The 21,018-nt window shown below is 41.6% G+C and overlaps 1 protein-coding gene across 7 annotated transcripts in view; it reads left to right on the forward strand.

The window, feature by feature from the left end:
* Window positions 1-21,018, forward strand: part of CC2D2A (coiled-coil and C2 domain containing 2A) — a 133,863-nt gene that overhangs the window by 88,190 nt on the left and 24,655 nt on the right. For all 7 annotated transcript variants that reach the window (XM_036921082.2, XM_036921085.2, XM_036921080.2 and 4 more), the window contains 8 exons: window positions 1,325-1,492; window positions 3,881-3,986; window positions 4,179-4,288; window positions 5,562-5,658; window positions 6,420-6,518; window positions 9,462-9,638; window positions 13,908-14,111; window positions 19,779-19,868. In XM_036921082.2, coding sequence (XP_036776977.2) covers window positions 1,325-1,492; window positions 3,881-3,986; window positions 4,179-4,288; window positions 5,562-5,658; window positions 6,420-6,518; window positions 9,462-9,638; window positions 13,908-14,111; window positions 19,779-19,868 — 1,051 coding nt within the window. The remainder of the gene's footprint in view (window positions 1-1,324; window positions 1,493-3,880; window positions 3,987-4,178; window positions 4,289-5,561; window positions 5,659-6,419; window positions 6,519-9,461; window positions 9,639-13,907; window positions 14,112-19,778; window positions 19,869-21,018) is intronic.

Here is a 21,018-nt window from a genome sequence, read left to right on the forward strand (position 1 = left end):
TGGCTTCCGTGATCGGAGTTTGAACCCAGCCCCTCTCCTCCTCCTCTTGAGCCTTCAGCGAGTCCTGTCACCTCTCAGAGCCTCCAGTTTCTTCATGCAAAAAATGGGGTCGATATTATCCTCGCGAGGATTAGAAACACTCTGGGGAAGGCACCTAGCACTCTGCCCGGGTCAGAAGGTGCTGACAAACGCGCTCTGTGGGCAGGACACCCTGGGGAACAGACGGAGAGCAGCTCCCCGGCGGCCGTGGCAGGTGGCCCTCGGAAAGAGGGCTGCAGGCCAGCGCGGGGGCAGCCCCCGCTCGCGGGGCGCAGGGAAGCGTGAGCGCTGCAGCCTGCGGGGCTCTGTGCAGCTCTGGCTTTGCCCGGTGCTGTTGGCTTGGTCATGACGTCGCCTTCCAGATGCAGGCACATCTGTGTTTCTGTTTAGTCTCTGGGCCGGAATTTAATTATTGGCTCCATGGCCCTTTCTGCTGTGATTCAGCGGCTGTGTCGCTGTCATCTTGCAAGAAGTGTGTACCCGATGTCATGTCAGTGGGAGATAGAGATAAAGACATGATCCTCCTGCTCCCCTGCCCCTATCCTGTCCCAGCTCCTCCTCCTCCACCAGAATCACTGGCATCCGTCGGCATCTCTCCACAGTTACCGTTTTAGGGCATGTGGAGTTCTGGACCAGTGTCCGGTGCTTTGCACACACACACACACACACACACCTCCTCACTGTATCCTCTCCACACTACCCCAGCTTGGTATCATTTTCCTCATTTTACAGAGGATGAGACGGAGACTTAAAGAGGTGAGATGATTTGCCCAAGGTCATAGCGGAGCTGGGAGGCACGCCAGTCTTGTCCAACTCCAGAGAGCGAGACAGCCCAGGAAGTGGCCGGGCAGGCCAGGCCGGAGGCGTCAGCTGCCGTTCCTGGGGCAGGCTGAGGAGCGCTGGGGGGAGCTGGGCCTCTGGGGCAGGGAGATGGGGCCCTGAAGAGTGGGCAGATGAGGAGGAGAGTGGAGGGGGCGGTCCATGTGCAGGGCCAGCTCCAGCAAAGGCAGAGAGCAGGAGAGCAAGGGCAGGTGTGCGACTGGGGAGAGCAAGGCAGGGGATGCAGGGAGCGCCAGAACACGCTTTGCTTCCTCCCATCAGTAGTAGCCAAAAGAAATGTCAGCACTGTCTTCCCCAAATGGATTTCTTGACGATTTCCATCCCCCTTAAAAAGACAGTTTTTCAGGGCCTGTGAGGGACTGTAAGTCACAGTTTAGGAAATTGTCTCATGATTTTCCAGGCCTTTCTTTTCCTTTGAGTCCTAATCCTGCCCTGTGATCATTAGCACTTTGGGGCTAAGCCTTTTCAAGTTGGCTGAGCAGAAACGCCCACTGAGGCCAAGGAGAAAAGGTCGGAGGAAGGTGACAGCCCCAAACCTGTCTGATGGCGACATAAAGCTGCTGGTGAACATTATCCAGGCTTACGACATTCCAGTGAGGAAGCCAGCAACAAGGTGAGAGCCCTCGAAATAGCCCTGGGGTGGAATGCGCAGGAGCTCAGCCAAGCTGGGGCTCCTTTATAGCATGTTCACTCCATTTTTAACAGAGTTGTTACTCTGCTGGGGCCAGGGGGCTGCGGTGGGGGGCGGGGTTCCTGCTGCAATCAAAGCCCTATTGCTGCAAGTAACAGAACCTACTCAGTCACATTAGGCTAAAGACTAAATTTCCCAAAGAACTCAGGACAAGAGGCACAGATGAACTCCATCGCCGACTGTAAAGACGAAAATGGTTTTCCGAGGCCCCACTGTCTTCCTCGAGTACCTCCTGCTGTGGATTTGCTTCATTCTCTCCATGGGATAGAAATACCCCGTTCACATAGGGTACCACCCCCAAGCACCCGCTTCTCAGGAGAGAATCTGAAGGTCCTAACTTGGATCGGGTGTTGACCCATGTTCTCATCAACTACAGCCAGAGAGGCAGGGTCGTCAGGACCAGTCCTGAAGGTGGGAATGTTCTCAGAGCAGTGGGTGTAAGCTGGGAAGATACCCAAAGGTGTACATCCTGGTTCTGAAACATACTTGCTATGAGCGTATACACGTGACTTCCCTCTATCTGCTCAGAGCAGCAAGTCATGCCTACAACCTGTCACTACGCTAGGGCATAGGGACCCCTCCACCCCAGGTCAGGTGAGCCTGAACATCTTATCCCCTTAGAGAACAGAGATGGAAGGACCAAGAACTAAAACTTCTTATTGCTGGTTCCCTTGCCAGTGTGATGAGGGCCGTTATCATCTGTTGTGCATTCACCGTGTTCCAGGCACTCTGCTAGGCACTTCCATATGCATTATTTTACTTCCTTCTCAGTACCTACCACTGTCCCTATTTTTCCAAAGAGAAATGGAAGTACAGGGACACCCAGCACTGTCGGACTCACAGAGGAGCACCATTCCAGCTTTTGGAATCTTCTTTCCTCACTAGATTCTTCCCTTTAAATTTATCCCGCACCCCACTATTTACCTTTTTTTTTTTTTTTTTTTGCTGACCAACTCCTCCACCCCTTACAGACCTTATTATAATCAACTGTTCCCAACATCTTGTTCTTGTAAATGTCCATTTAAGCCCTTGAGTGTGGCAGAACATTGCTTCCTTGAGCCATACCCTTTCACAGCTAAGAGCAAAGCTCATCTGTGCAGCAAAAAACTGTTTTTTTAAGACTTTATAGGTGTTTTTATTTTGGTCTCTTTAGAGTTTATTTTTAAGGATTAACCCATTTCATTCGAATAGTTGCAAGGAAGCAAAGCTGATCCTCTGTGTTACACACTTCAGTTAGACTCATCAAGACAGTGCAGATACCAATTCTTGCATGAAGTCTGCCCAAATCTTTACCCTCTCTCCTTGCATCCAACTAGACAGGATTTTTCATCTCCCTCTCTATACTCTCATGGCCCATGCCCACCCCTCTAATCTAACGTGTATCCCTCTGCACAGTGAGTCTTTGCGGCCCGTCCCAGTCTGAGCTGAAGTGCCTTACTTGTCTCTGCAGCCCCAGCATCTGACACAGGGCCTAAAACGTAGCAGGTGCTTCTCAAACGTTTGTGCAGTGCAGTGCTGTAGTTGATGGTGTTCCCGAGAGAAAAAGGCTTTCTTTAGCAGCTGTCGTGTTAAATGTTTCACTTTTATTTTCTCATAGTTTGTCTGGGGAGAAGTACGATGACAGTCTGGTAGAAAGAGATGATTTATCCTTTGCCCAGTGATCAATGTGAGATACTTGGTAACCATAAATTTCAGTACAAATATTCAGGGCATTGCTGGGATGAGGGGGAAGGTGTATGGAAGAGATTCTCTGGACATGACCTTATTTTCTTCTTTTAAGAATAGCAGCTCAATAGGGAAAGAGGGCAAAACCCATTGATCCTAAATTGAGCTGGGAATCCCTGGCCAGGGCCTGCTGTGTTCCCAGTGAGGCTTGGCAAGCCCAGGGAGAAATCGCTTACTTGGGTTATGAGGCTCGAGCTTCCTGGAGAGTTACAGGCTCAAAAGAAAATGCAGTGGGGGAGCGAGTGGATGGGGTCAGGGCAAGCTGGTCAGAGAGCTCAGGATCCTGCCCCCCGAGAGGGGTTGAGGCTCTCGTTTATGGAGGAAGGCAGGCCGCCACTCAGGCTCCCCAAGGAGAGAAGGAGAGAGCCAGACATGCAGGCCGAGGGGGAGAAGCTGGAGAGGGTGTAGCAATCACTGGGGATGGGGGAGGACAGGTGCATACTTAAAGTTTTCCAAAGTGTCCACATGCTGAGAGTATCTGTCGCCATAGTGACAAGGGCCATCCATCTTTGGAGAAAGCATCTTGCTCAGTGTATCATTACACTTGCCCCATCATTTATTTCTTTCATACATTTTCCATCCTAGCAAATTCCAGCAACCATCAAGATCATCAAGGACTTTCAGCGAAAGGCATGCTGCCTCCCCAGCGACACACAGCCCGGCCCACAGCGCTGACTACCCCCTTGGCCAGGTGATACCCACATGTGAGATCCCAGCTTAGAATCTCACTCCTTATGTCTTTAAGAATTGCCTAGAAACTTCATAGTCTGTTTTCTGCTTTGTTTTATTTGGAAACACACTCTTTAGTAAACATATTCTACTCCTGCTAAGAGCAAAACCATTCAACTGTTATGGACCCTTATGATTTGCTCTTGATTTTAAGGTTCTAGTACGTCCTTTTGTAGAAGTTTCCTTTCAACGAACCATTTGCCACACCACGACGGCTGAAGGGCCAAACCCCAGTTGGCATGAAGAACTTGAACTTCCGTTTAGGTGAGCATATTTTCCTCTGTAAAGAACTATAGGATATTTTGAAGAAATGTGAAGGAAACAGAGGCTTGGGTTGGGGGGTGAATGGCTAAGGGGAGAGGGTTTATAGCTAGTGAGCTGGAGCAAGAACCAGGCGTCCTGACCCCAGGTCCCGTGGTTTTCCTCTTGTACCACAGCTTACCCCAATCAAGAATAAAATGGGAAAAAGCCCAGCTTTTGACACTTAGGTTCATTGCTGGCACACCTCCCTCCTCTCTGAGCTCCAGCTGCCTACAGTCTAAGCCTGCCATTCCTCGGGTCCCCTGCCCTACACTGCATTTCCCTTCTTCCTTGGCTCCCCAGTTCGGCAAGCTTTAAGTCAATTTGAAACTCCCTAGTTCTCACAAATAATGTCTTCTCCCTCACCAGAAACACATAGGCATTTAAAAGTTTTCATTGTATGATTTTAGATATTAAAGGACTCACTATTTCAGGTCTTGAAGTAACCTTAGAAATTATCCAGTGCAGTGCTCTACTTTATAGGAAAGAAACTAAAACCCAAAGATGGACAGTGACTTGCTTAAGGCCACACAGTAAATTAGAGACAGGGCAAGGATTAGAATTAGTTATGTCAGAAGAGAGGGACAGCTACCTCTATTGTACATAGTACAAGCAAAAAGAATAAGAAATGTAAAGGCAAATGCTCAACAAAATACATGCAATAGCCCAGCCTCGAGCTGTGCCATGGAGCAGCCTGGGGCCCGGCCTGGCTGGACTCAGAGAGGGTGATATTACAGGAGGTAAAACCCCTCTGCATTGCTTTACTTACGTATGGGGAAGCAAGAGGGAACAGGGACCATTCAACCAGCCGTATAATAAGATGTGGTTAAGACGGAATGGTCTGCTAGAGAAGAACCTTCTAGAGCCCAGTTCCTTAGGGAGTCCACATAGCAGCGCCAGTGTGCAGCTGGAGACCTTGTATGTGGCCCGCCTGCTGAGCCAGCTCAGCCCCAGCCACTGGCGCCATGCAAAGCTCACCACGGGGCGGATGGAGGCTCCCAAGGACCAGCCAGCAGGTTTCTCTGTATGCAGCCTCCAGATGAGTCCCCTTCCCATTGAAGTGAGGGGTATTATGCTATAGGATCCCTGTAGAAACATAAATCCTTGAAATGAAAGCCCTGCTTTTATTCTCATAACTATGCTCGTATTTGGGTATTTTTCAAATTTTGATATTAGAATCCTCATTATTTCTGTTTTGCCTGTTTTCATGCTTCTGGTTCCATGTGCCCATTTGCAGGGCCCCTAATGGGGATTACAGCACAACCAGTTTGCAATCGATAAAAGATGATGTGTTCATCAACATTTTTGATGAAGTACTACATGATGTCTTAGAGGTAAGTTCACAGTTCTCTACCCCCATTGTCTGCATTCTAGAATAACCCTATGAAGAAGATTTGTTATTGGACCCCAAAGACCAGGTTCTTGAGTTTCATTGTTATAGAAATGAACACTGAACTGGAAAGAAAGAAAGCAGGTGGAGATTATTAGAGATAGCTTGTACACAAGGAAGTGGACAAGAAAGAGAAAGTCAGGGGCTCTTGGAAAGTGGCTAGTGTGGGGTTTGTAAAGGCAGCCTTTGAAGGTCTAGGGCTTCAGAGGCATGACAATGATTGCTCTTTCTTGATGATTTCATGCCTATATGTCTCAGGGTGAGGCACTACTTTGACGTTTAACAGATGTCAGTTTATAATCTCAGTCTGTTAGTCAAAAGGTTTCTTTGATGCCCTAGAACAGAAGTCTTTCAAAAAAAGAGAATGTTAATAGTAAATCATCAGCGGTCAGTTTAACCTAAAACTTGTGCTTGAGCAGGTGCTCATCCAAGGATATGCTTTCAAGTTAGGTACACATCCCAAGATGGGGTCCCTCATGTCCATCCCTACCTGTTTCAGACTGTTAGGTCTACAGCTTATTGAAGAAGAAGCTGAGATCCAGAGAGGTTAAATGACTTTCTTAGGGTCACAAAACTACTACCTGCCTGAACCTAGTCTGATAGTCTAGCCCACGTGCTCTCAGCTGAAATGCTTTCCTGTGACCAAATTAATGAAATAAGTGTCTGGAGTTCTTAGACAATTACTACTTCCCATACCGCCTTTAGGATGACCGGGAAAGAGGAAGTGGAATCCACACCCGTATTGAGAGACACTGGTTGGGATGCGTGAAAATTCCATTCAGCACAATATATTTCCAAGCAAAGGTAAGCATCTGAAGTCAGAATTCCATAGGGAACTGCCCTCCCCATTTCACCTGTTAAAGCCTTCTTTACGGGTATATACCGTCAACACTGCAAGAACTTGTGTGCAGGCTGCTATTGGAAAGATAAAAAAAAAAAAAAACACCATGCAAAGCCACCGACCTGTCACATCTTCATGACTGCTCAAACACCCAGCTCCCACAGAGTAAGCGGATCAAGTGTGACTGATGCAATCTGAGAATTTTTCTAACATTTAAATAGAAGCAAGAAGAAGGTGGGACAATGTGGAAACTTGTCAAAATGACAGAAGTGGAGCCCGGGAGTGACTGGAAGACAACAATCAGGACAGTTGATGGCCGCTTTAGTCAGTAAAAAATGACAAATACACATGCAACTGTACTCTAGTGTGCTGGAGGTTTGCTTCTGGAGTCCTCACTGTTTCCAACAGGAGAAATGGTTAGCAGGGACTTGCCCAGCACCCTTCTTTAGCGATTCTGCTTCAGGGGATCCATTAGGTTAACAACTCTCCAGTGGCTTAGCCGCCCTAATCTGGAACAGCGAAAGTCTGATGTGGCTTTAATATCCCAGCATTAAATCCATGGCAACAGGAGGCCTTGAGCCACAAGACTGTAGCTGATCTCACACTGCGACAGACAAAACAGTTCAAGTCCACACGTGATGGCCACGTGGAGCACATGCTGCCAGGGCTGCAGAGCCTCAAGCAAGACCAAGACTGAACCTCCTGAGAGGCTGGGTCGGTTGGGATCTCACAGATCAACTGGAATTGCAATCTTCCCTCAGCAAAAGGGACAGTCTACAACGGTGTCCTTGCCAAAGAACTTACATTTCCCTCCTGGAACAGATCTTAAATGAGAAAAATTTTAAAGAGCCTATTGGTTTGCATATGAAGCAGATCGTGTTATTTGGCACTACTTAATTTCACATTTGAAAGGGTACTCAGAAGTAGTTACTCCAAACCCCTTCTTGATAAATATATCTCCATTTCTGTATCTTGGTAACATACTCTACTTGGATGCCTCTAGAAACAGGGACCTCATTACCTCATACCTCACTACCTCCTCTTTTGCCAATAGCTCTGTTATAAGTTTCTTCTTTGAACTGGGCCGTAATCTATGTGCTTCCTTGTATCCCCTGTTCATAGGTCCTGCTTGGAGCTCACATAACAAATGGAATCCTGAATCAGTAATAATAACAGGATAACTATATTTATTGGAGGCATCTCATACACCATTACTAGCTACTTTATATATCATGTCAGTTAAATCTCACAATCCAGAAGGCTTTATCATCCTTTTTGCAGATGAACAAATAGAAGCCTAGAGAGGTGAGGAACCACTCAGATCCCCAAGTTCACAGCAGAGTGGGACACAGCGTTACCAACTTCCACATGCTTACATTGCTTATCCCTGAGGAATGAGACTGGTAAAAGGAGACAGAACTCTTCAACTTGTAGGTTTATACATTTCAGTATTACTTTTGAGAGTTCATTACATTTGTCATTTTAAAAGCTTTGTCTGACCAAAGCTCATGCCATTGAATAACCCACAGGGGACACTGGCAATGTCTGGAGACATTTTTGTTGTTTCCACTACGACTAGTGGGGGTGCAACTGGCATTGTGTGGAGGCCAGGCAGGCTGCAGACATCCTACAATATGCAGGACAGCCCCCACAACGAAAGCTGTCTGGCCCCAAACATCAAGAGTTCCCAGGTGGAGAAACCCTGTCTTAACATTGTCACACCTCAGGTATTTGGAGACAGCACCTATTCCCTCCTGGGTCGTTTTTACAGACCAGATGTGCTCAGTTCTTAGCTGTACTTTATATGGCACTGTTTTTGCACCCTTCTTCTCCCTCACCCTCTCATCTGCCTGACTACAAACTTTGGGGCACTCTGCCAATGTGAGCTGGAAAATAAACAACAGCTTACTTAATTCCTCCCTAGAAGGCATGTTCACTGGAAGTTTAAGTTCTTTCTCTGTTTCTCCTGAGCATAAATGCCACTGAAGACTCAAATAAAAATTGGGTTATTTGCAAGTCTGTGAATTTCAGATTCCAGCCCTGAACAGTTTTTGTAGCACTTGATAGCCCTTAACAAACATTGTTGCTTTGACTATAAAAAGTGCAGAGTAAAAAGTTCTGCCTTTTTGAGCCTTTATATAAGGTTATTTTACATAAGTGGCTTGTAATCCTTTCAGCCCACATTCTTTTGAGCACCTGCTGTGTATACAAAACACTGTTATATATTGGGAATGGGGTGGTACCTAGGGAATGAAATACAGATTCTGTTCACAGACAGCAATTGTGAGAAGAAAATGATAACTATGCATGCAACTATAAGGGCTGGCAGAATGTGTTAGTGTGACAGGTGAGAGAAACTATGTGAGGCTGGTGCATATAACAAAATAATTCATGAAGGAGACAACATCTGACCTGAGTCTTGAAAAATTATTTAAATTCTGAAAGGTGGTGATGAGATACTGGGGCATTCCAGAAGGGGAATGGCTCCAGATTAACACTTACTGAGTACTTACCACATGCCAAGCATTGCCCTCAGTGTTTTACATCTATTCCCTCATTCAGTACATACAGCTACACAAGCTACCAAGCGGGTACTATGATGGCCTCCTTTTCAAAGATGCATAAGCTTAAGCGCTTGAAGTTTAATCCAGGATGTGAGGCCAGGCAACTTAGTGTCCCTGTCAACTTGCACACTTGGACTTGCTCTGCTGAACCAAGACAGGGCAGGGAAATAGAGTGCCCTTTCTGTGAGAGCTTGAGAGACAAGCCTAGAGAGATGGGGTACACCGTGAATGCCAATCCAAGCAGTTTTTATTGAAATCATCAGACACTGGGGAGCTGGCACCTGTCTTTGAACTTCTATTGGAAAACCGCCAGGATGCTTACAAGTTGTATTTTCTTCACAGATTGAGGGAACATTTAAAATAGATATTCCCCCGGTTCTTCTGGGCTACAGTAAGGAGCGAAGCATGACCACTGAGAGGGGCCCCGACTCTGTCCGAGGCCTGAGTGATGGCTCCTACCTGACCCTGTTCATCACCACGGAGCCTCAGCTGGCTCCTGGGGAGTCGGTGCGACAAAAGGTAACTGCTTACACCTTGGAATCGCGTGACTGAAGTTGATGGAGCATCAGAAACGCTTGCTAGGCTACAGTTTTATAAACTTGCATGCCCGGCACAAGCGGCGTCTCCTTACTTCAGAGTCCATTTCTTCCTCTTTCACTTTGGACAGAATGCAGGTGAAAATTGTGGTTTTGACCTTCCATTGAACCAATAATTAAGTCACTCAGCAAATGAAACTTTTAGGCAAAGCAAGACAAATATAAACATGCTCCACTTTTAGAAGAATTTTCTCAATGGGAGAAAATGAAATACGACAAACTAGAAAAGCAGGTTGCTCTTTCAGCTTGACATTTATTGGCAAGCATGCTGAAATACGTCCCACGTCTGACCTCACATCCTTGGTTGTGCTGCGTGTTGAATTGCCTCAAAGGACTGTAAGGCTATGTGACCTTCAGGGGTCACCTCATTCCATTTCAGTGCCTCCGGAGTGAACAGATAAATATAGGCACAAGCACTCCATTTTTTAACAGCTTTATAAAAAGAGTTTCCAGAACTTACATTTGCTAGTGACTGTTTCCCAGCCTTCCTAGTTGGGGGGTACTTTCTTAGTGTAACCATGCTCCTGTAGCACTGATGCATCCTGCCCTCACTGGTTTAGGGAGAAAGTATTGATCATGACCTCTTTTTACCCTCAGCACGAGGTCAGACATTCGACATGTATTCTCCCCTTTAATGCTCACAGCTGTCCTGTATGATGGGTCTCCATTCCAGACAGAAAATGATGCTTAACTCACCAGGTTCACCCAGGCAGTATGGCAGATCAAACAATTAAATGTCTGTCTACCTCAAAATCTTTACATACAACAATATATATTTACTTAGCACCTTCTACACAATAGGCACTTTTTAGGCATTGGTGATACAGCAGCCTAGAAAAACAGATAAAAATTCTACAGAGTTTACATTCATGTGTAAACCCAGTTGTTACCTACTAAGCTAGACTAGATTATTATGTTGACTCTACTTTATCTGTTGAAATTAAGTCTCAAATGGGGGATGAAAAAATGAGCACATTCCTTTGTTTCTTTTTCAGTGTTACAGTATTACAGAGAAAAATACTATCACTATTTCTGCTTAGCAAAGAATAATTGGAAAAATAAATCTACTAAACTTCAAACTAATCTTATCTTGCTAGCATTGTCACTAAAGCTGTGACAAGTATCTTTTCTAGAAAACAGGTTAGAATATATTTGCATTTCGAAATATTTCTAGAAAGGGAAATCTATTCTGAATTTTTTCTTCATGTATAAACTCAAGAGAAAGCCAGCAAGCAGATTTATGCAGATAAATGCTCACAGACAAAAGAAGATTTTTCTATTTCTGTGTATTCTTAACAGAAGGAAAAATACTCCATCTGGAGGTGAGCTTCCAAAACATGTGAAAGGCCTCTGTGGCTGGCTGGAAGATGAAAACCAGAGACTCCTTAGCACTCGGTGTACTTCCCGGGCACTGACCTCCCACTGGACTTTTAAGAGGCTTCCAGGGCTCTGAAGCCGCCCCCCAAGCCCGGCAGCCTTCCTTGCCCAAAGCCAGGAAAGGAGGCTGTCCGCTGCTGCCTTTGGTGGCGTTTCACTGCCCCGTTGTGGCTGTGTGAAGCATTTCTCTTAGACTTCTAAAATGAGGGCCTAAGAAAACCCTCTGGCAGGCAAATTCTTTGCCACTCTGGTAGGAAGGCACTTGGCCTAACAGGAACCTGACGTCCTAAGTACAGTAGCAGAAAATACCACTCAAAGATACCCCTGCAGATTACTTAGGAAAAAGTTCCCTCCCTGAAATAAGAGAGACCACAACTTGACACTGTTTTCCACTTACAGCAATTTACTGAGTTAGTAGATTAAGAGTCTCTCCTCCACCATCATCCCATATGATTGGGGTGATTTCATGTGATTTTTTAAAGGAACTTACTCCTGGGATTTTCTTTAAAATCAGTAGCAATTCCTGAAACTCTTATTTCAACATACTCCACTTTATATGTCTTGGTAAAAAAAAGTTTTTTTTAAAAAAAGACTACTTATATTAACAAAGTCTTCCTCTCATTTTTTTTCTTTCTTGCATCTGATAGATGAGTGACATGCTTAAAAAGGTACAATGTTTTCTCAGTCATCAGCCAATAGCTATTAGGCTTTAATTAGCTGCTTTTGTCCCCTGCCACTTTATGGGCCCTGATGTATGTGTGATGGCACCCTGGTAGCCTAAACAAATTAATGACCATTAACAGACCCCTATTACATGCTTACCTTGTGCATGCTCAGTGCAGAGAGGAGCACAGAATGATTCAAACATGGCTCTGCTCTCAAGAACACTAGTTACATAGCCAATACACAACAGAACATCCAAGTCGAAGTGGTAGCAAGTTTCAGGGGCACTTTTTTCAACTTGGAAGGCTAATAGTCGGTACTAAGTCAAGACTTCCACTGTTCACTCTGGAAAATGCCTATAGCTGCCTCCCTTAAATACTCCCACAGCACCCTGTGTCTGCCCCCAGAGAATCACTGGTCAAGTATTTCAAGCACCTGATTGCTTATTAATGCTCTCCTCTAGACTAGAAGTTCCTTCAGGGGACTGTTTCCTACTCATTTATCCAGAGTACCTGGAACCTTTTGCTAGGTCACAGCAAACATGTTCCAACTAGTTGCATGAATGAGTTTAAAGGAAACAGGGATGGATTCAACCAGGTGCTTTTTTTCACACCACGCTTGTTTTATCATTCTCTATCTTCCTAAAATCACAACTATTTCTGGCAACTAAGAGTCTGTGACACACCCATACCAAAGTCTTTATAAGCTAACCTTTTTCATTTATTAATGTCTTCATCAAAACACCTGTTGGGTAGCTGCATGTCTTGGCACTGTGTTGAGTGGTAGGTGGTTACAACAAATGATGATGCTGCTGCCAAAACTGGGATGTCGGGGACATCCCACAAGGATACACACGAGGTTTTTGGAGATGCCGGCATTCTACCTAACCCCCGAAGCTTCTAGCCCAGCTTCTTACAGTACAGCAAACAAATTAGAAACCGAAACCAACAAAGGCCAGCTCTAAAATAAGAGAAGTCAAGAACAACTAGGATATTTTCGATTCTATTTGAAGTCATAAAAAAGTAATGGGATGTTTTCTGTGCACTCATTCACTCACTCAACAATATTTGTTAAGCACTTACCAAGTGCCAGGTAATATTTCCCATACTGGAGATAAAAAACAAGATCAAAACAAAATCCCTGACTTCAGGAATCTTACTCTATGGGGGAGACAAAGTAAACAAATATGTCACATCAGCAGTTTTAAATGCTAAAAAAATAAAGCAGAGCAAGAGTGGGTAGCCGGACGCATTTACTGCCTCAAAACCAGAACAAAACACAAAACAAAACAGAACAAAACTTTCAAGCACTGCCTAGAATCTAAATGATATTTAAAAATTAATTTTCCTCATAAAATTTTGTCTTGAAATCCTTTGAAATGTAAGCAACCATACATATATTTTTATACTAAGCAACAAAAATCTTCTCAAGACATTTAGATTACCTGCTTTTCTTGTGTAAATTTTTAGTAATAACTTGAGGGGGAAAAATGACAACATGTATCTAAAAGCAACTGAAATTTGTTCTGTTTTATCTGTTTTGAGTTACTTTAAAAGTCTAGGAATTAGTAAATAGCTCATCTTGGATCAGAGAACCATGCAAAATAACTATTTTACACTTGACCATTCTAGACCTGCTTCCTTTTTCCCTGAAACCATTACTGTTGATTAGTACACTGATTATGAGTTTAAAATTTTAAACACATCCATATATATCTGTAAATTTGTTTTTAATTTGAGTTGTTTAAGCTTTACATTTGAGATGTTAGACTTCTGAGCTGCTCTCCCTCTAAAGCCAACATCAAAGTTCACATAAAACTGTTAGTTGGTCTCATTATCCAGAATTAGTATATCACAGTCTAATTATTATAGGTTGTTTTTTTAATCCAATAGTCTTGACATGGCTGCTTGCCTGTCGACTGACTACTTTCAATCCTGTTGGACATATCTTAAGTATTTAATGAATCCATCTAATATTTAGATAATAAATATAAGTAAAGCTTCAGGGATACCAGGACACGGCAATTTAGTAAGGGGTCAGTGAATCACACTTCCTGAAATACCCGCTTAGTTCAGGTGGACTGTGGGATCTGAAAGTTCAACTGTGATTCCTGTAATCATATGGAAACTCCACAGTGTCTTTCTTTTTGAAGTTTGATTCTCAGGAAGATGAGAAATTGCTTCAAGAAACACAGAAGTTTCAAGCTGAATGTGCCTTAAAGTTTCCAAATCGTCAGTGTGTTACAACAGTGATTGACATAAGTGGGAAAACCGTCTTTATCACCCGTTATCTCAAGCCTTTAACCCCCCCCGAGGAGCTCCTGAGTGCCTACCCCAGCAACCCACAGGCAACAGCAGTAAGTATTCAGGGCCAATCAGGGTTGGTGCTAGAATGGTTTCAAAATGTCAATATATTGTCCTCTTACCGTGTTTCATAGTACTTAAGACAGTAACTACATCAAGATCATTGGTGATTAAAGTAATGATTTAAAAAACCTTTTACTACCTTGAAGCTTACTTTCTGTAGGGAAATCTGATGGTACCAGAGAGGGTAATATCCTTAATTCATTCTTTCAGTGGACAATTACTGAGTGCTTACTGTGTCCCAGGCACTATATTGGATGCTGAAAAATTAACATTTGGAAGACACTCTACATTTTCACAGTGTCTTACATAAACACGTTTCCACTACGTATTCTCAGTAACTTTGCTAGGATTTGAACTCGAACCTAGACCTCTAACTTCAGAACCCATGCACTTCCTACTTATACCAAGTAGGTATATTAAGTATATAAATATTATATACTTAATGCTGTAAGCACCACTGATTGAAATTAAGCGAAAATTGTTTCCAGTATTTAAGTATGTGTAGCATGTAGGCCATCACCCTAAAGCACACCCATTAAGTACACACGCACCATCCTCTGGCTGCAGAGCACCATACCCACCTCAACCTCACATGAACAGAAGCCGTGTGTATGTTAAACAGGCTTTTCTTAAGTGAATATTGTAACCATAACTGTCTTTGGAGAGTGGATAGTATAGGAAGTGATTGCTGCTTATAAATCATTAATATAGTAACTTAGGAACAGGGTGATATCTACTTGAAGATATAGACATATCCAAAAACAATAAACAAAATAGCCTCGTGTTCCACATTTCACTTGCTTTTTTATCAGTTGATTTTTATTAAAAATGATAATGGGGATTTCCATTTTCTCTAGCACAACAGATATGCAGAAAATGTCTCCCAGGAGAGAATGCTTCTGAGTGATAAATATATTAAAAAACATTTTAGAAATCACAGCTGAAGCGGAAATAAGGTCTGAGGGCAACCCTGAAACAGGGAACAGGAAAACAAGATTCCAAGGGATGAGGGCTTGAAACAGTGTGTGCTCCGAGGCAGTCCAGTCATTCTGGAAGCCTAGAGCTGGGTCTCAGTGGGCCAGGAGGCTGCTGGTGCGAGGCAGCTGGAAGGCTGAAGCGGAGGCTCGGGTACAGACTGGGACTCTGGGAGGGTAACGTCTTTGGTGGGCAAACTAGGAAATGCCTGCTTTGCAGAAGGAATCCTGCCTGTCTCAGCCTTGACTCTGAATGGAAAAAAAGAAAAGCAAAATCTGCCCTGAGAATTCCTAATCATTAAGCTGTATCTATTCACTTTTGGGACTGGAATTTATACTACCTGGATGACCCAAACAACTTCAACCACAAAATGGGGTAAAGTGTTCCCTGTCGGTAATGCTCCTAAATCCTTGTAGAAGCAAACACAAATCCTTCTGGGAGAAAGCCCTTCGAACTCAGCCTCAAAACAAAAACAAAATGTTCCCAGCAACAGGAGCAGATAAAAGACCATCCATGAAGAACTAAGTCCCCGTGAAGAAGGTAAGAGTTAGAGAAACAAGAAACTGCAGAACTGGGCCACAGAGGCTTGCAGATACTAGAATTATCAGACTCAGAATATAAAATAGACATGTTTAGTGAGTCCAAGAAATCTAGGGAATTGAAAATGTAACAAAAGAACAGCAGACTATCAGAATTGACAGGCAGACTGTTAAAAGTACTTGTAGAAATAACAGAACAGTTAAAGCTAGAAACTGAACAGTTTGAACAAAAAAATTAAATACAGTTTCACAGAGTTAAGCTACATACAGTTAAGCACGGAAGTAGTGAGCTGGGATATACATGCAAAAGAATCACTCGGAATATAACACTGTGATAGAAAAAAATGAGTGATATAAAGGAATGGTTAAGAGACATGAGGATGGAGGGAGGAGAATCAAACTGTATAAAAGGTGAAAAGCAATATTCAGAGAGGTAAGAATTTTCAGGATTTGATGAAAGACAATAATCCTCTGATTCAAAAAGCCAATGAATGTGACACAAGAGAAATAAGATGAAATGAAAGCAAGATAAATAAGATGACACCTAGGCATGTCATAGAGAAGTACAAAGAAAAAGATGGCCTTAAAAGCAGCTAGGGAGAAACAGATTATCTACAAAAGAACAGTGATTAGACTGATAGACTTTTCAACTGCACAAATAAAAAGCCAGAAAAGGAATAATATCTTCAAAAGGCAGAAAGAAAATAGCCATCAAGCTAGTGATTTAGATCCAGTGAAATTATCTTTCACACAAATATTGGAAGTATTTACAACTAAAAAAAATCTCATGTAAGGAATTTCTAAAAAATACACTTCAAAGAGATGGCTCTCAGAAAATCCTAGCTGGACCATATAATGATAGGTAAAGAAAATAGGACATTTAAGTACGTAAATCGAAACAAGCATTATCTTCAAAGCAATGATAATGGCAATGTGGGTGAAATATCAGGACAGAACAAAAATCCTGAAAAAAAATGCATTTATGTCAGGACAGGATTGATCAGAGTATCTGAATGTTCTCATATTTTCCAAGATGAGGGCAAAGATAGTTATTAACTTCAGAGTCTAAGTTAAATATTCCTGCTGAAATGTCTAGATTAAACACTTAAAAGGATTTTAAAAAGTGAGTATATACCTTCCAAACTAGAAGATAAAAATTATGAAATGGGGTAAAGAGAGTGGCAAGGAGAAAAGGAGAAACATAGAAATGTTGTGAAAAATAAGAAGTCCAGAATAAGGTAGTAGAAATAGTCCAAATAATTTACCAATAATCACAAAGTGAAGGGACTAAACTATCCAGTTAAAAGATAAAGACTGACCAAGCTAGATATAAGGCAGTTTTTTGTAGAAATTGACAAGCTGATTTTTAATATATATATATGGCAGCTCAAAGGGCCAAAAATAGCCAAAGCAATCCTGAAAAATAAGAACTCAGTGGGAAATTTTGCCATACCATATATCCAGACTACCTAAGAGGCCACAGTGATTAAGGTAAAATGGTATTGACACACAGGTAACAAAGAAAAAAAAATGGAAGAAAATGAAAAGCACAGAATAGATCCACTCAAATATGACCCACTCAAACTTGATATATGGCAAAGCTGGAATTGGAGATTAGTATTAAGAAAAGATCAACTATTACATAAATTATACTGGGATCATTGATTTTACACATGGAAAAAATAAAAATAGATTTCTATTCAACACCATTCAATTGCAGATAGATTGACGACTTAAATATAAAAGGTATTTTTGTCTTTATGACCTGATAGGAAGTATTTCTTAAACAAGATAGAAAAAAGCACAACCCACAAAAGACTCCCAAAGATCCAACACAATGTTGAGAAAGAACAAAGCTGGGGGTTTTATGCTCCCTGACTTCAAGCTATACTACAAAGCTACAGTAATCAAAACAGTATGATACTGGCACAAGAAGAGATCCATAAATCAATGGAACAGAATAGAGAACCCAGATATATAAACCCACACACATACGGTCTATTAATGTATGATAAAAGAGCCATGAATATACAATGGGGAAAAGACAGCCTCTTCAATAACTGGTGTTGGAAAAACTGGACAGCTACATGCAAGAGAATGAAACTGGATTCTGTCTAACTCCATACACAAATGTAAACTTGAAATGGATCAAAGACCTAAATATAAGACATGAAACCATAAAACTCCTAGAAGAAAACATAAACAAAAATGTCTTGAACATAAGTATGAACAATTTTTTTCTGTACATATCTCCCTGGGCAAATGAAAAAAAATAAAAAAATGAAAAAGTGGGACTACATCAAACTAAAAAGTTTCTGTACAGCAAAGGACACCATCAGCAGAACAAAAAAGGCAACATACAGTATGGGAGAATATATTCATAAATGATTTATCTGATAAGGGGTTAACATCCAAAATATATAAAGAACTCACATGACACAAAAGCAAAAAAACAACCTGATTAAAAAATGGGTGGAGGACCTGAGTAGACTTTTTTCCAAAGAAGAAATACAGATGGCCAACAGGCAAATGAAAAGATGCTCCAAATATGTATTGCTAATCATCAGGGAAATGCAAATCAAACCCACAATGAGATAACACCTCACACAAGGTAGGATGGCCAACATCCAAAAGGCAAGAAAACAAATGCTGGTGAGGGTGAGAAGAGAGGAGAACCCTCCTACACTGTTAGTGGGAATATAAATTGGTATAACCACTGTGGAAAGCAGTATGGAGATTCCTCAAAAAATTAAATATAGAAATACCATTCAACCCAGTAATTCCACTTCCAGAAATTTACCCAAAGAAAACAAAATCCCTGATTCAAAAAGATATATGCACCCCTTTGTTTATTGCCACATTATTTACAATAGCCAAGTTATGGAAACAACCTAAGTGTCCACCAATAAATGGGTGGATAAAGAAAATGTGGTACATATACACAGTGGAGTATTATTCAACCATTAAAAAAACTCCAAAATCCTGCCATTTGTAACAATATGGATGGATCTAGAGGGTATTATGCTAAGTGAAATAAGCCAGACAGAGAAAAACAAATACCTTATGATTTCACTTATATGTGGCATCTAAAAACAAAATGAACAAAATAGCAGTAGACTTAAAGACACTGAGAAATGACTGGTGGTTACCATAGGGGAGAGGTTGGAATGGGTGGGTGGGGAGCATGAAGGGGGATGAAGGGGCCCAAAAATTCTTAGTCATAATATAAGTTGGTCACAGGGCTGGTAGTACAGCATGGAAAATATAGCCAGTGATTCTGTAACATCTTCCTGTGTTGACAGATAGTAACTAATGGGGGTGAGGATTTAGTAATATGGGTAACTGTTGAACCAGTGTGTTGTATACTTGAAACTAATATAAGATTGTGTATCAACTATACTTTAATTAAAAGAGAAAAAAAGCACAAGCAATAAAAGAAAAAGAACAATAAATTTGAACACATTAAAACTGTTAACTTGGGTTTATCCAAAGATACCATGAAGGAAATGAAATAACATGCCAAAAATCAGGAAAGGATGTTTAGAACATATATTATAAACAAAGGGATAGTAACCAGAATATATAAAGAAAACCCTACAAATCAATAATAAAATGTGCAAAACACCTAAACAGGAATTCACAGGCATGGAAACACAAAAGGCCAGTAATCATATGAAAGGATGTTCAACCTCCTTTCCTTAGAAATTACAGAAATATGAGTTACAACTACAGTGAAGCCCTACTCTTGGTTTCTAAATACTATTGCCTCTAAAAGGAACCAGGACTCCCTGGAGAAATGGCTGCTTTCAGGACTAGTCTAGAAAAAATATAAGATGGCCCTAGAGAGCCTTGTTATACCAGAAAGTAAGGATGTGCAAAGAAAAAAAAAAAACTCATGAGAACATTTCAAAGATACACAGGAGCCAGTTTCTTCATCTGTAAAAGAATGGATATTCTTCATGGATAATAACCATGACCTTCCTCATAGGATGTTTGGAGAAGATCAAATGATAAAATATCAATACAATACTTAGCACTTGGTGAGGATTTGTTTCTTTTTTTCACATTTGTCATGTATTCACATTTGTATTCTTGCAAGAATTTTATTAGAAATTATTTTTTAAAGCTAGTTTTGTTTAACAGGAGCTGGTGGCTCGATATGTGTCATTGATACCTTTCTTGCCTGACACAGTTTCCTTTACTGGCATCTGTGACCTGTGGAGCACATCAGACGTAAGTATTGTACCTCTCAGATCTACTAGTTTGTGTGCTTACCTCATTGAATATGAGCTAAATAGCTTGGCTAATTTTAAATTGCAACATTCATTAGTCATTATAAAAACCTACTTGGCCATCTGTTTACCAGAATAAGCTAAATTCTGAAATAATTTTTCTTTCTGGTTCAATTTGCCTGAAGTTCAGAAGTTATGAAAAAATTAATTATTTGCACATAGAATATAATCACTTCAGATGTCTAAATGTTGATTTATCATCCCTATCTTAACAATATCCCACTTTTAGTCATTTAAAAAAATCAAAATTATACTTTGTTACATTGAAAAATGTATATTCCTTAATTCATGGGCTCCTTAACGTAAGCCATGTCATTATTCATGCAGCTTGTATTTCTCAGTCACCTACCACATATCAGGCACTGAACTATGCTCTTGCTATGAGCAAAATAAACATAGCTGCTGTCCTCCTGGAATTTAATCTGTGTATGCTACATAATTTCCAAATAGATCTTAGGTCATTTGAAACAAACATCTTATCACTGGTATACATTCTACTTCTGGATCTCATGTTGTACTGCTTGCATAAAATGAAACTTTGCTACACAACTCCTTTTGAAGGCTGTCTCAAAACCAAAGAAATTTAAGTACACTTTAAATTTTTTGTTCCTCAATATATTTTGGCAATATAATATTGAAAATGTTAGACATATCATTTCCACTACCTCAAGACATCTATAAGAAGATACACAAAGAGTTCATGTGCTGGCTTAACCACTTCCTACATATCATCTCCCCTCTCTTCTTCTTCTGTAAAATGAGAAGAGTAGCTCCCTCAAAGGTTTGTCCTAGGATCAAATGAGTTAATGCAAGCAATGTGCTTAGAACAATTTTGGGGCAGGCCAGGGGGATGATATGACTAGGCAGAGGACCAATAATTTTCAGGGCAGTGAAAATAATCTGATACAATCATGATGAATATGTTTTATTATTGTCAAAAGCCATAGAATGAACAACACCCAGAGTGAACCCCAACATACACGGTGGACTTTGGTAATTATGACATGTCACTGTAGATTTATCAATTGTAACAAATGTACCACTCTGTTGCTCTGTTGGGGGCTTAAAATGGGGAGACTGTGCACATGTGA

This window comes from Manis pentadactyla, chromosome 5 (assembly GCF_030020395.1).
Source record: "Manis pentadactyla isolate mManPen7 chromosome 5, mManPen7.hap1, whole genome shotgun sequence".
Taxonomy (NCBI): Eukaryota; Metazoa; Chordata; class Mammalia; order Pholidota; family Manidae; genus Manis; species Manis pentadactyla.